The sequence below is a fragment of the Tamandua tetradactyla genome, chromosome 11 (genome assembly GCF_023851605.1).
Source record: "Tamandua tetradactyla isolate mTamTet1 chromosome 11, mTamTet1.pri, whole genome shotgun sequence".
In the NCBI taxonomy this organism is placed as follows: Eukaryota; Metazoa; Chordata; class Mammalia; order Pilosa; family Myrmecophagidae; genus Tamandua; species Tamandua tetradactyla.
This window is the reverse complement of record NC_135337.1, coordinates 6,589,472-6,603,045: the sequence shown is the minus strand read 5'-3', so window position 1 is coordinate 6,603,045 and position 13,574 is coordinate 6,589,472. Positions and strand designations below refer to the sequence as shown.

The window sequence follows — 13,574 nt, the reverse complement described above, 5'->3', positions numbered from 1 at the left end:
TTGAGTTTATGTAGGTCTGGGGTGGAGTCTGAAAACTTGCATTTCTAACAAGCTGCCAGGTGAGGTTGCTGATTTGGTGAGGTTGGAGATCACGTCTTAAATATTACGGACCTATAGCAACTGAGCCTTCTCTTTCTCTTACACCCTATCCCTTGTTTTCTACTCATAGCATAGGCTGAAGAAATAGAAACCACAATTCATTACCTGAGTGTGTTTTGTTCACCTTTTCTGCACTGACTTTGTTGCCTTTGCCTTTGGACAAGCTGTACTCCACCATGTCCCCCAGTTCCAGGCTATCAACATCACCTGAGAACTCGCTGTGGGTGGAAATGAAATGGCATTTTGATTAAGTTGCTACCAAAAACAACAACAGTAGCAAGTAGAATTTCTTACATAACAACATTCACGGGATGCTTATAAGGCTGGACAATGTTTTATGCACTTTACAAGTACTGACTCTTTTACTCCTCAACATTCTATGAAGAAATACCATTATCCTTAGTTTCAAGAGAATGAAACTAAGATACCAGGAGGTTCAATTCATTTGATAAAAGTTATATAGGTAGTAAGTCTTAGAGCCTGGATTCAAACGTAAACAGTCCGATTCTACAGCCCATGCTCTTAACCATCTAACATCAAATGTACATACAACTCTCCGGTCTCATGTATTAATATATAAAATGAAAAAAGATTCTTTCACTGAAGCACAAAGGTTCCTATTTAATGCTCAAAGCAGGCACAGGCATTTATCTTCTAGCCACCTATTCTCTGTACAGAGGTAAATAGTCAACTTCAGTTGCTATCTTGCCATAATTTTACCAACATGGACTTCGGAATTTAAAAAATATAAATGACCAATACTAAACATTTTTCACTCTAAAACAAGTTATAGAAGGCATTTCTCACCTGTAATGGAAAAAGATTTCCTTATCATGATTGGCTGTTTCAATAAATCCAAAATTATCCTTCAGAGTTGCCACATAACCCAAGAGCCTCTTGGAATTGGAATTACGACCTAAAAGTCGCACACAAGTTGCAATCTGCTGCCCAGGCCTCTGTTTGTCATTAATACTAAATTCAACCTGTAAAAAATAAGGATGCTCATTAATACTGTCATTTCCATGCCAATGAAACCCACAACTTCCCCAGTTTTTGCTTCCTATTCCAAATATTCTAACTACTCTGATGGAATAGAATTTAATGCAAAACCAACACTTCTCTCATTTCATTTTTTACATTTACTTCTGTTCTTATTTGTGCTGCTTGTATATGCTTAGTTCCTCTAAAGGAGGATTATCAGGAAACCAGACATACTAAATATGGCAAAAATGAAAAACTATGAAATCTTTGGCATGATTTTACTTTGATGTTTTGATAACTCTTAATTTTCTTACCAATATTATCCATTTTATTTAACCTAATGAACTTAAGTATTTATCAAATGCATAAAAACAAAATCTCTATTCTAACTGAATAATTAAGCTGCTTTTACACAGAAAGATGTTCATATATTTAACATGAAGCACAAAAAATACCCCACAAAACTTGAGAAAATTTAAAGAAAAGATCCTGTAGGATTTATGATTAAGATAATCTTGGAGAGCCTCCCTTCCTCAATAAGCACAATTATCTTGCCTTATCTCCTATTTGAGGAGAAGTAGATCCTTCCACATCCTTGGCTTGAAAAGCAATAGTCAGTTTTACCCCACAATCATCATAAGCAATTATGCCATCCTCAGCCTCCTAAAAAAAAAGTCAGAATTTAATGAAAAGAATCTCGAGAACAAAATAACCCAACTACAATTTTTACAGTTCAAGAATTGGTTTAATTGTAAATATTTTCGACAATTAACAGAAAATATTAACAGATTTAACATTATGATAACTATCTCCATAGGTACTCTTATACTCATTTTACATATAAGGAAAGTCTTAAGACATTAAATAACTTGACCAAGGTCACAGAGCCAGTACAAAATAATCCTGAGGATTTGAGACTGGTTAACTGAAGAGCTTTAATGTCAGTGAATTCTGGTCTGACTCCAATGGATCAACTATTTTTTGGCAAGTCAAACCCAGAATTTCAGCATTATTTTGCTCTCAGTTCTTTCCAACCACCACCCTCAACATCTAGTCAATATATGACAACATACTAAACACATCAAGTATATTAGAGATAATATACTTGTTCCTGTCCTTAAAGAGCCCAGTCAGGTAGATGGGAAAGATTCATAAGCAGGTAAGCGTAACCACATACATGCATAGTGTAATAAGCACGACTGAGAATGTACTAACATATATAGTGTTGACCTAAGAAGACAATAAAAGGGAAGGAAAAGTCTTATACAAAGGCCATGCTAACCAAGCCAATTTGGTCAGAAATATTAGAGAAGGAGGGGATTCCTAGGAGCTAACAGCCATTAAATGTCAACTCTACTGAGCCATCTCTATTTTTATTATTGTTGCTAACAGTACCTTCTGCTGTTTATTAAATTTCTACCATGGGCGAGGCACCGTGAAGGCTTTTATAATGCAATTTCATACAACAAAACAGGAAACAATCATTTTTTAAGTTTAAAAACTGAAGCTCAGAGTTTAAAAACCTAACCTACAAAAATAAGTGGTAAGGGTGGGCCACAGTGGCACCTGCTGGCTGACCTGGGTTCGATTCCCAGTGCCTGCTCATGCAAAAAAAAAAAAAAAAAAAAAAAAAAAAAGGTGGAAAGGAGAGATACTAACCTTGCTCTACCAGGCTCCTAAGGAACTTAAAATTATATTACTTGACAGTATCTCTCACATGTACCACCTCTTGTTTATATCCATTAAATCCATCCCAGGTTCAAGTTGATGTTCTGGAGAGGCTGGCCTCTTGGATTTCAGGACTTATCTGACCTAGGAACCCATCTCTCCAGCTTTTCGTTACCCACTACCATCTAGCCTTCACATTACTGCCATGATCTGCCACTTACTGTCACTTTCCAACACAAACTGTATTCTGACTACAGAACAAGGTCTAAATTCTTTAGAGTAGCAATCAACACTTTCCCAATCTAGACTTAATCTGATTTTCCCCTACTATCTCCCATGCAAGAGAAATCCCATGTTCCTAACAAACTATTAAATGCTTTCTAAAGGAACAGAATTTTTATCCGTATTTCTGTGACGAATGTTTTCTTGTCACTCATCTGTACTCATTAAATGTCAATGTTTTAACGAAACCAACCCAAATTCTGCATGTTAGAATCAGGTTTCACGAGAGCATTCTCACTGGCCCTTCTTTGCACATTTTATACTCTATATAAATTACTTATTTCTATGCAACTCTCTATTTCTCAATTTGAGAGCAGAAATCATCTTAGACATCTTTATATTTCCTATCCAATGGATGTCAAAATAAATCAAGTTAAACATTAAACTTAGTCCACTGAATTTTGAAAGTTTTAAACTACTCGGAAGGCAAGAACTAGTGATTTCAACTGAGGGTGCTTTCACCCTGCAAAGGATGTTTGGCAATGTCTAGAGACATTTGTGGTTGTTGTAACTGGCAACAGGGGATATATTTGAACGTCCAGTGGGCACAGGTCAAGGATGCTGCTAGATATCCTACTGTGTACAGACAAAGATTCCACAACAAAGAATTAGCCCAAAATATCAATAGTGCTGAGGTTAGGAAGCCTTGCTTTAGAGTAAGCTCACTGTTAAAATTACAAGGAACTCTGAAAGAGAAAATACTGCCTTATTACATGGACAGGAATGGCCTTTGAACAGAGGAAGAGAAAAAGAGTTACAAAAATAATTTTTATAATATCAACTTACCTTCTCTTTGCCTTTATTTGGGCTAGTGGTTTTGGGATTGGAAAAAGTGGCTTCTTTTTCTACAGTGCCCAAGAAACGATGATCTGAATGGGAATGGAATGAAACCGTGCCCTTCGGAAGTTTTTTAATCCTAATAGCATGATTTCTTTGGGCAGAGAGCATATCCTACGAATGATAAACAAAATTAATATTGAATTCAAAAAACCCAACATCGGGGGGGGAAACTGTATTTTTCTCAACTCACAGGAACTACAGTAAACTCTACTTCATCAGCAATATGGAGCTGGTTTCCATCAAGAATTTCACTGAAGTGGAAGAACATGCGAGCATCACGATCCACACATTTGATGAAACCAAAACCATCTCTCATGGCAGCAATCACACCCTGCAATCCAAATAATATTTTCACTGGCTGTGAACCTTGTCAAATAGTACATTATTTAAGTTTGGAAGCATCATCAAGTTCAATTTATTAGGAAGTTTCTCTCTTAATGACACAAACACTTCTTGATTTTCTTCTCACTTAAACAATTTTCTGAGACTTCCCAGATGTTACTACTTGGCAAATATGCATTAGAGAAAGCACATTTGAATGTAAGCAAATGCAAAACAATGTATTTCTTCTAATTCTCAATTCTGAGAACTTGCAATTATCCTTATTTTACAAGATGAGGAAATTGAGGCTGAAAGACTAAGTGATTTGCCAAAAGCAGACAGCTAATAAATAGAACCAGGATTCAAAATTGGGTCAACTGTGAGGCCTAAGCCTTATGACATTTTAAATTCCAGAAATTTCAACAATCTACAGATCAACAGTTCAAAAGTTCACAACAAAAGGCAACTCTCTAATCTCTACTTTAAACATTTTATATGAGTTTAGGCACAAAAAGGACTTAAGATTTCAGTATGAAGAAAAATTCTGGAAACTCTTCCTGTGTTTTTCTCTCTTACAAACTATCTGCTCTGTGAGGGCATTTGTGCTGGTTTCAAAGGATGTGTGTCCCATAGAAAAGCCATGTTTTAATCTAAATTCCATTTCGTAAAGGCAGAATAATCCCTATTCAATACTGTGTGTTTGAATCTGTAATTAGATCATCTCCCTGGAGACGTAACCCAGTCAAGAGTGGTTGTTAAGCTGGATTGGGGGAAATTTGTACCCACCCATTTGGGTGGGTCTTGATTAGTTTCTGAAGTCCTATAAAAGAGGAAGCATATAGGAGAACGAGAGATTCGGAGAGCAGAGAATACTGCAGCACCACAAAGCAGAGTCTCCACTAGCCAGCGACCTTTGGAAATGAAGAAGGAAAACGCCTCCTGGGGAGCTTCATGAAACAAGAAGCCAGGAGAGAAAGCTAGCAGATGACACCGTGTTCACCACGTGCCCTTCTAGCTGAGAGAAACCTGACTGTGTTCGCCATGTGCCTTCTCACATGAGAGAAACCCTGAACTTCATAGGCCTTCTTGAACCAAGATATGTTTCCATGGATGTCTTAGATAGAATATTTCTATAGACTTGCTTTAATTGGACATTTTCTTGGCCTTAGAACTGTAAACTAGCAACTTATTAAATTCCCCTTTTTAAAAGCCATTCTGTTTCTGGAATATTGCATTCTGGCAGCGAGGAAACTAGAACAGCATTGTATCCAGAGCACAGGGCACATGGTAGGCACTCAAGTGTTAATTGAAACAACAAACACAAATTATCATCAACCACCACTGATTTACATACTGCAGTGGTAACTATTCTACATCCAACTTTAAATATGGCCTAATTTTAATCTGACATTTAACCCTTGTTAAGATTAATTTTTTTAAAATCACACTTTCAGATGTTCAAACTTTTAAAATTAGAAACACACTGCAAAATTGTTATAGAACATCAGTTCTCCAAAGACTAAAAATTTACAAGTGTAAAAAGTTTCAAGAAACTTAAAAATTTCACTAAATGTATGTAGCCAATTCCAATGACAACAATGAGATACAGTGTAGATGTAAAGATCTTACATAGAACTAAACATAAAATAACCTTGTTTGGGAAAGTTAGTTTATATACCTTTCGCTCATGAAAAAAGAATCTATAAAAAATGTTTGGGAAATAATTCTGGTATAGGCCCCTCCTGGACACAGACCCATTAAAAAGAATTTGCAAACTCTTATAGTAAAACAAAACAAATAAAATGTAACTTTATTTAGTGTTCACCAAACACCTTATGGAACCGTCTGGGGAAATCTATCTTCTACAATAATGAATGTGAATCGCTCGGTCTTAATGAAAATTACCGAGTCTCAAAAATTTTTTTTGTATATGTTATTTTTCACTATAAAAAAAAATCTTTGAAAATCACCCTTTCTAAATTTCCACTCTACAACTTTTTCACTATGTATTTGTAAAATAACTGGCAGAGATAGAAATCAAAACCGACTGACTCAAGTGCCTGTGTTCTTAGTCATTTTACAAGGTACGTACCCATATGGTCATTAACTAAAGAATTTTCAATTCGGTACTACTGATGAATACAAACATTAACCACATATTAGAAAGATATCCAATAATGCCCAACACGTACCATTTCTCTAGCTTCATTTGTGAACTGAAATGTATTTGACAGAACTTCTATGTTGGTTGCTCGTTCTAGTTTGTCACGTCTGTCTGTTGAAATATTAAACCTAACATGGTCACCTTCCAGCAAGGTCACTTTGGATTTTGTATCTTTGTCTCCAAAGGGAAGTTCTTTAGGAATCACAAAGTCAACTTTGATGCGTCCTGGCAATGGGTCATTCTAATGAGAAGGAAAAACAATTTTTAGCTGGAGATTTCTCATCCTTCCTGATTCTAAGTCAAACAAGAACACACAACAAATCCTTGTTATTTTTAATAAATAGTTTCCTGAAGGGGAAAAAAGGTGCTTAAAACATAAACCCATTTTGAAAGTTTCATGTTCTGTGGTCACATGATACAACTATAAAAACCACAACACTGGCAATTAAAGCCTTGCATTCTGATAACTAAGATTTTATTCAAGAAAAAAAAAAAACTTTTATGTTTAACAATTTCTCAGCAGTGAGTCCAACAGTCTCATCTTCCCAACAAAACAAACTGCGGGAGGCGTAAGGGATGGGGAGGGCACACAAATGCATATCCAAACTGCAACCCAATCCAATCAAACCAGTATTTCTTCCTCTGGCGTTTTCTTATCATATAAAAAGCATATATTCATGGATATTCACGGATACACAATCAGTGGTTTCTCATTTAGTTTAAGTACATATATTAAGAAAGATTAAACTGTTGTACTATCACACAATTACTATGATCAGAATAAAATTTCTGTATACCATACCATTCATTATTTACCAATGAGACAAAAGAAGACGACTCTTCCGAAAAATACTATTCACCTGATTTTTACTGGGTACTTTTGGGATCACTTTGGTTACAGTTCCTTCAAAATGTTCAATGCTGATATCTTCAAAAATGACTGTTCCTTGAGGCAATAGTCTGACATCTGTTGCAACTTCTTTACCCTAAATCAGAAGGGGGTAGGGGGAAAGGGAAATCACATGATTTCAAGTGTTTCCTATAAGTATTATCCACAACAGACCTTAAAACACCAAGGATTAAATTAATCAACTATCTTACATTTCTGTCCTTGATTGTGAACTCCACATCATCTCCAGGCTGTAAGGTTTCTAGGTCACCCTTAAATTCACTATAGTGAAAGAATATCTCTTTTACTACATCACCTCTTTCAATAAAGCCAAATGCCTCCTAAAGAAAATAAAAAACAAAAACAGGAACATTATGGGCGATTTAGTGTACATATTTATGATTATAATTTATAATCAGTAAATCTTTTCATAAAACCATACTGCAATGTAAATGCTAAAATTTGGTAAAGTCTAACATAAGCACAATTAAACAGCCCATTTTAAACAATGAATAATTAAGGAATTTTAAAAGATTACTTCTGAAGTTGACAATTTTTAAAGTGGAAGGCAAAGAAGAAAAACAAAATGGTTGGGTTTTAAGTTAAAGGCAAAGTGGTCAAATAAAAAAATTCATGCTTACAAATAGATGACACTTACCTTCATGGCACAAACTACTCCCTGACAGCGGGCTTGTTTCTTTTTCAACAGCATAATGTTACGAGCACTTACAGCACCAGTACTAAAAAGAAAGGAATGGGTAGGGGAAGGAGCAGGGATTGGAATCAAAGAGGTGAAAAATATATTGGCTTCGTTAGAAGTGATGAGTCTAGAAAAAAAACAATAAACTAATTTTCTGGAGCTTCAAGAATCCTGTCACCAATAGGGCCAAATCTCGGTTTACGACATCTCATTCTTTACAAATGGCTTCATTTACTAACTTATACTTGGGTAATGATGTTCTACTCTGATTTCCTATTCCAACAAAAGAACTGAAATAGAGCCACAAATTGAATGCAACCAAAGTTGAGAAATACTAAAGTTTTAGAAAGGTCTTTCATTGAACAAACATTTGGGAAGGTATTATGTGCTGTGAACTAAGGTACTGGACATACAGAAACGAATAAGAGATGAGCCCCGTTTTCAAAGACTGCTTAATTGAGTAGTTATCCCAATTAATTCTGATTAAATAGTTCAAAAAGGATAATTGAATTAATCATGATTATAGAAGAAATCTGGTGTTTTTGAAATATCAATATTGAACTTAACTGGAGAAATCAAGCCAGTTAGAGGCACCACATAGTAGCTATACTAAGTCCTGCAAGCAGCAGCAATGTAAATTCAATTTCATTTTAAAGGTTGAATAAGATTTTCAGAAGATGCAACAGTGGTGCTGTTGTTTTAAAGGAAAAGCTATAGAGCAGGCAGCTATTTTTCTTAATTCTTTATGAACAGGTGGTAACCTGATTGTTGTATGGGGGAGTAATAGTGCTTTTTATTTTAAAAATTTAGATCATCAATGACACCCAAAAAATCCAACTTCCCTTTGCAAATTTAACTGTAGTGAAAAGGCTTTCAAGCCAGCCTGGGATTTAAATGTCTGCTATTTAAAAAACTGTATGACCGTAGGCAAGTTACTTTATGAGACCCTACACACCTCACTTTGCATATAAGGAAACTTATCAGGTAAGGAAGGTGTTCTGAGGATTAGCAATTATATATAAAGTAAACAGTACAAGTGCTTGGCACATGTAAGAAGTCAATGAAGATTAAATAAAGCCCTTTCAGTGGTTTGTCCCTCAAAGTCAAGCCCTTTCCCCACAGGTTTTCTACCTCAGATTAAACTGAGACTTTCAGACCAGAACTAGTAACACCCATATCCCCACCTCAATTTGATTCCTTCTAGCTTTCAAGAGGGTAAGGCCCAAGTCTAAAAATCCCACATGTGCTCTCAGTATTTATCCTTCCTTATGCTGTTGAAAACTGCATCCCTAGCACTTTCTCCAACTTCCTATTTTTAACTTCCCCCTTTCGACTTGCGTTTCTCCAGTCTCTCCCACCCCAAAATAAAAACAATTCTCTCTGACTTTCTTAACTACACGTTCTTTGACTGTTCACGCTGAAGAACTGCAATACTACATCTCCTGCCCATTACTGGCTTCTAAGTCTCAGACTTATATATGCAAAGAACTGCACACTTGATATCTTTACCCAGATATACCCACAAACACATCAAACTCAGAATGACAAATAAAAAAATTTAATTCTTCTACTCTTAGTACTTTCTCCTTCATTTCTCAGTTGTTAATGCCCAGTAGCCAAAGCCAGAAAAATGGCATTTGGGACAATTATTAAACTTGACTTTATTTTCTCAATGGACTCAACTTCCCCATTCCACCACCCTTGCTTGACCTTGTTAGCCCCTCATCTTTCATGTAAACTCTTATATCACTACCTGTAGTCTGAAGTATCCCTACTTTCCAAAAGCCTATCATCTCAACCTACCTAAGAATCTAAACCAATCATTAATCTCACAAACTTCCATCTTCTTACGATGCATTTAATTTAATAAACTAAAACATTTGCCATTTTCTCGAACATGCCATGATACTTCCTCTACCCAGAATGTTCTTTTTCTTACCTCCTTACAGTCTTCACAGCCACCCCTAAAAACAAAACTTGATCACTGCTCCTTTTGCAAAACCTTCACTGATCTCTACAACATTCACTGAGCACTACAACCGCCCCTTGAAAGCTCTGTGTTTTAACTATCTTTCAATTTCTGACACTCTGCACAGTGGCTGTTACAAAGTAAGTTACTATATGCTTAAGTTGATAAATGAAAAGTTGAAAAGATCGTAACTATTGAGATTTTAAAATGAGGGTTTTAAACTTGCTTCAGATTTTTCATAATGTGAAATAAAAAATAAAAATAATTCTTAAAAAACTTACTGTTTATTGTTATCAATTACAAAGTTTATTTTATCTCCAGTTTCCAGCTGAACGTTCCCTTCGACATCTTCAGGGGTGTAAGTCAGATAAAACACTTCCTGTGAATTAATAAATTACTATTACTATATTGACAGGAAGCATGCTGACTTTTTACCGTGATTTAATTACTTAAATCTCTCTTACACAGCCATTTTAAGTCAAATTTCTTAAAATTAAATGCTTTATGACAACTTGTTTTATCCATATAAACACACACTTCCCCTCCATGAAGCTGATGACTTCTGAGAGTTCACAACTGAGCAGCAATCCAACTTCAAAAAGCTTAAACACGTGGAAGCATTTGCCCAGAGACTATAGTTACATTTCAAAAAAAAAAAAACCAAACAAACAAAAAAATTTTTATATAAGGCATTCCAAACAAAAAAGCTGGAGTTAGTGTTTTAAAAGAACCAGAAAAAAGACCACCCCACCCCCCGAAAAAAAGTGATTTAAAGGAGCATTTTACCTTAAAGTTCTAACTAAGGTCACACTTGGGTAAGCTAAGGGAAATTCTACGGATTGTTTTCTTTTAAATTTTTTTTTATTATGCTGCACTCAAAGCCTTTTAGAAACCAAATTTAAAACTGATTTCAGCAACTGCAGCTTGTTTTCTATTTTGAATTTTAAAGTACGTTTTATAGACCACATGGTGGATCAGGCAAAGGTTTAAGAAAAATACACAAGTTTACCCCATTACGTTCGTAGCATACACTCCCTGTTGGACTCTGACCCGGGGCAGCTGGAGATTTACTCTCTAAGTTGTGAGGAACAGCGCACACAACCTACCAGTCAAAAAAAAAAAAATTTCCATTGCTAATCATTTCAGGAGCAGCACTGTGCAATATTAACTGAATTTTAATATCCTCTATACTATACATAGGGATGCATTTTAATATGATCCACAGAGGATGTCATGCTGCCAAGTTTCAAACTTACAGTATATAAACTGACTGTAAGCATAGACTTTGGGTTAGATGTAAAAACCCAAACTGAGTCTTGACCATATTTTAATTTCAGGTCAAGAAATGCCAGTGCTTCTGATATAATTTTAAAATAGTAATCTTTATATACTATAGCTCTCTTGCGTGCAAACTGCGGAGACGGGAAAATCCTCCTTTTCTAATGTGAAAGATATGCAAAATGCAGGGCCCTAAGAAAACACAAATTATCAAAGCCACTAACTTGTCCATTAATTCGTTCTTCAGGGAGGATTTCTGGTTTTATCTTCACCAGTTTAACAGCAATGGGTTTCCCAGTCCGCCGGTCAGATGATACTTCAAATTCAACATCATCTAAAATAAAGAATATTATTATGTTTGTTAGAGCAATTTTGGCAAAATGACATCTCATATCCAAGTTAAGGTAAACTAAAGTATATTTAAGATAATACTCGAGTTGCCTTAGACCAGTGGTTTTCAAGTGGGGTTGCTGGACCAGCATCATCATCATCATCATCATCTGGGAGCTTAGTAGAAATGCAAATTCTTGGGCCCCCACTCCAGATCTACTCAGAGAAGCTCTGGGGATCAAGAATAGCACTCTTCCTTCAGATAATGCTAATGTTTGAGACTAGGATAGCCTATCATCTTAGTTTTTATGGCATTTTATAGATATTACAAATGAGGCAATATAACACTCAAGATCTGTGACAAGTTTTTTTTTTCTTTTTAAACTTCTCTGTATTCATTTTCCTCATTTGTAAAAAAGGATAAATCTTACTACATGGGTTGCTATGAGAATTAAAACAAAATAATACCACTGTATTTATATACAACTATGTGAGGATATTGTGAGCCGCTGACCGAAACCACGTCGAGAATGATTGATTGTATGCCAAGAATGTTGGTATATCAGTTTGTTGGTCATAATAAAAATATTAAAAAAAAAAAACTGCATTTAGAGTACTGAGTAAAGAGCAAACACTCAGATTAGCTATTATTCTGATTCCTTTCTTAAAGATAACTTAAAAAACACAGTCAGACCCTGAACTTCAGGTTCTTTAATAAGGCAAACACATTCATACATGAACATGATCTTAGGCATCAGCCAAGATGAAGTGACATATAATCCAGGAAGTGATTGATATTCTAAGCTTTCAGGTACTGCCCAAAATACTACCTGATAAAATAATCCAATTATAAAAGGTTACTATTTCCATCGGCTTAAAATCAAATATATAAGTAAAGAATTATCATTAGGGGAACAATAACATATATTGTAAAACTACTCAAAGATATTAATTAGTCCTTCATCTCTCAAAGAGATAACATCACAATAGAATGTGGGATTCTACTGGTTTATAGACATACTCTAGTAGTTAGTACAACAAAAAGGCCAAAACTGCAAAACTCTCATGAACAAGTTGATACTCAAGAGAAATTTGTGATTACATTTTATAAAAGGGAGAACTGATAAGATTACCTCCTACTTTTAAGTCCTGCAGGTTGCCATTATATTGTGAACAGTGGAAGAAAAGTCTAGCTTGACGTTCTGAACACTGAATAAATCCGTAAGAGGTTAGCAGTTTTTCGATAACCCCAGTTTCACGCAGTGCTGCTGAAGTACCATTGGGGTACCCATTGTGTCCATTGTTGTGGAGAAGGTTTGGATCAAAGCTCATCTGTTTTAAAAAGAAAAAGAACTCAATATATAAATGCCCACACTTCAATTCTAGAGAATACTAAGTCTGGTTAACAAATCATTAAAGCTTTAGGATGAAAAGGCAAAGAAAATGGTAATAAATAAATAAATAAAAGGAAGATTATGGGCTTTTATTACTAAAATGCTAAATTGGCTAATAAAAATTTCAGAGAAAACAACTGAAATTATTTTGGGGAAATGTCCCCATTTAAGGTAGAATCTTCACTTACCAAACAAAATAGGATTTCTGAAGTTTAATGCTAAAAGTAAATCAACCACATAAGTAAAAACCTCTCCATGCCAATTTTAAACTACTAAAATAGTAATTTCAGAGCAAAGGTGGCAAATTTTTAAGAAACAGCAACCAAAATGACAATCTATTTCATGAGAAACTGGCTAATGCCTATTTTTAAACTTGGGGGGAAAACCAACAAAAACCTTAACACTATTTGGTAAACCATGCATTCTTGCAAGCAAATAAATTTAAGTTAGTAGAGGGTAACAATAAAATACGCTTTCTATATGCAATACTTCATTAATTAGAAATTCCAGAGTGATGCTTGCTTAGGTACTTTACTGGGAGATAAAACAAAATGATTAGAAAACAGTTCTCTAAGACAAAACTCCAGGACACCAAAAGCTCTTCCATTCTGAAATTTTTCAATCACTTGCAAGGTATCTTTTCACCAGCTTCAGACACT

At 35.2% G+C, this 13,574-nt stretch overlaps 1 protein-coding gene across 1 annotated transcript in view; it reads right to left on the bottom strand.

Moving 5' to 3' along the window:
- The window catches only part of CSDE1 (cold shock domain containing E1), a 37,379-nt gene that overhangs the window by 9,987 nt on the left and 13,818 nt on the right, over window positions 1–13,574 (bottom strand). Inside the window, exons 4-16 of the mRNA XM_077119800.1 lie at window positions 12,655–12,853; window positions 11,416–11,525; window positions 10,923–11,015; window positions 10,195–10,292; window positions 7,903–7,984; window positions 7,457–7,585; window positions 7,216–7,341; window positions 6,384–6,596; window positions 4,061–4,201; window positions 3,817–3,981; window positions 1,636–1,743; window positions 907–1,082; window positions 205–317 (exon numbers count right to left, since the gene is read on the bottom strand). Coding sequence (XP_076975915.1) covers window positions 205–317; window positions 907–1,082; window positions 1,636–1,743; window positions 3,817–3,981; window positions 4,061–4,201; window positions 6,384–6,596; window positions 7,216–7,341; window positions 7,457–7,585; window positions 7,903–7,984; window positions 10,195–10,292; window positions 10,923–11,015; window positions 11,416–11,525; window positions 12,655–12,853 — 1,753 coding nt within the window. The remainder of the gene's footprint in view (window positions 1–204; window positions 318–906; window positions 1,083–1,635; window positions 1,744–3,816; window positions 3,982–4,060; window positions 4,202–6,383; window positions 6,597–7,215; window positions 7,342–7,456; window positions 7,586–7,902; window positions 7,985–10,194; window positions 10,293–10,922; window positions 11,016–11,415; window positions 11,526–12,654; window positions 12,854–13,574) is intronic.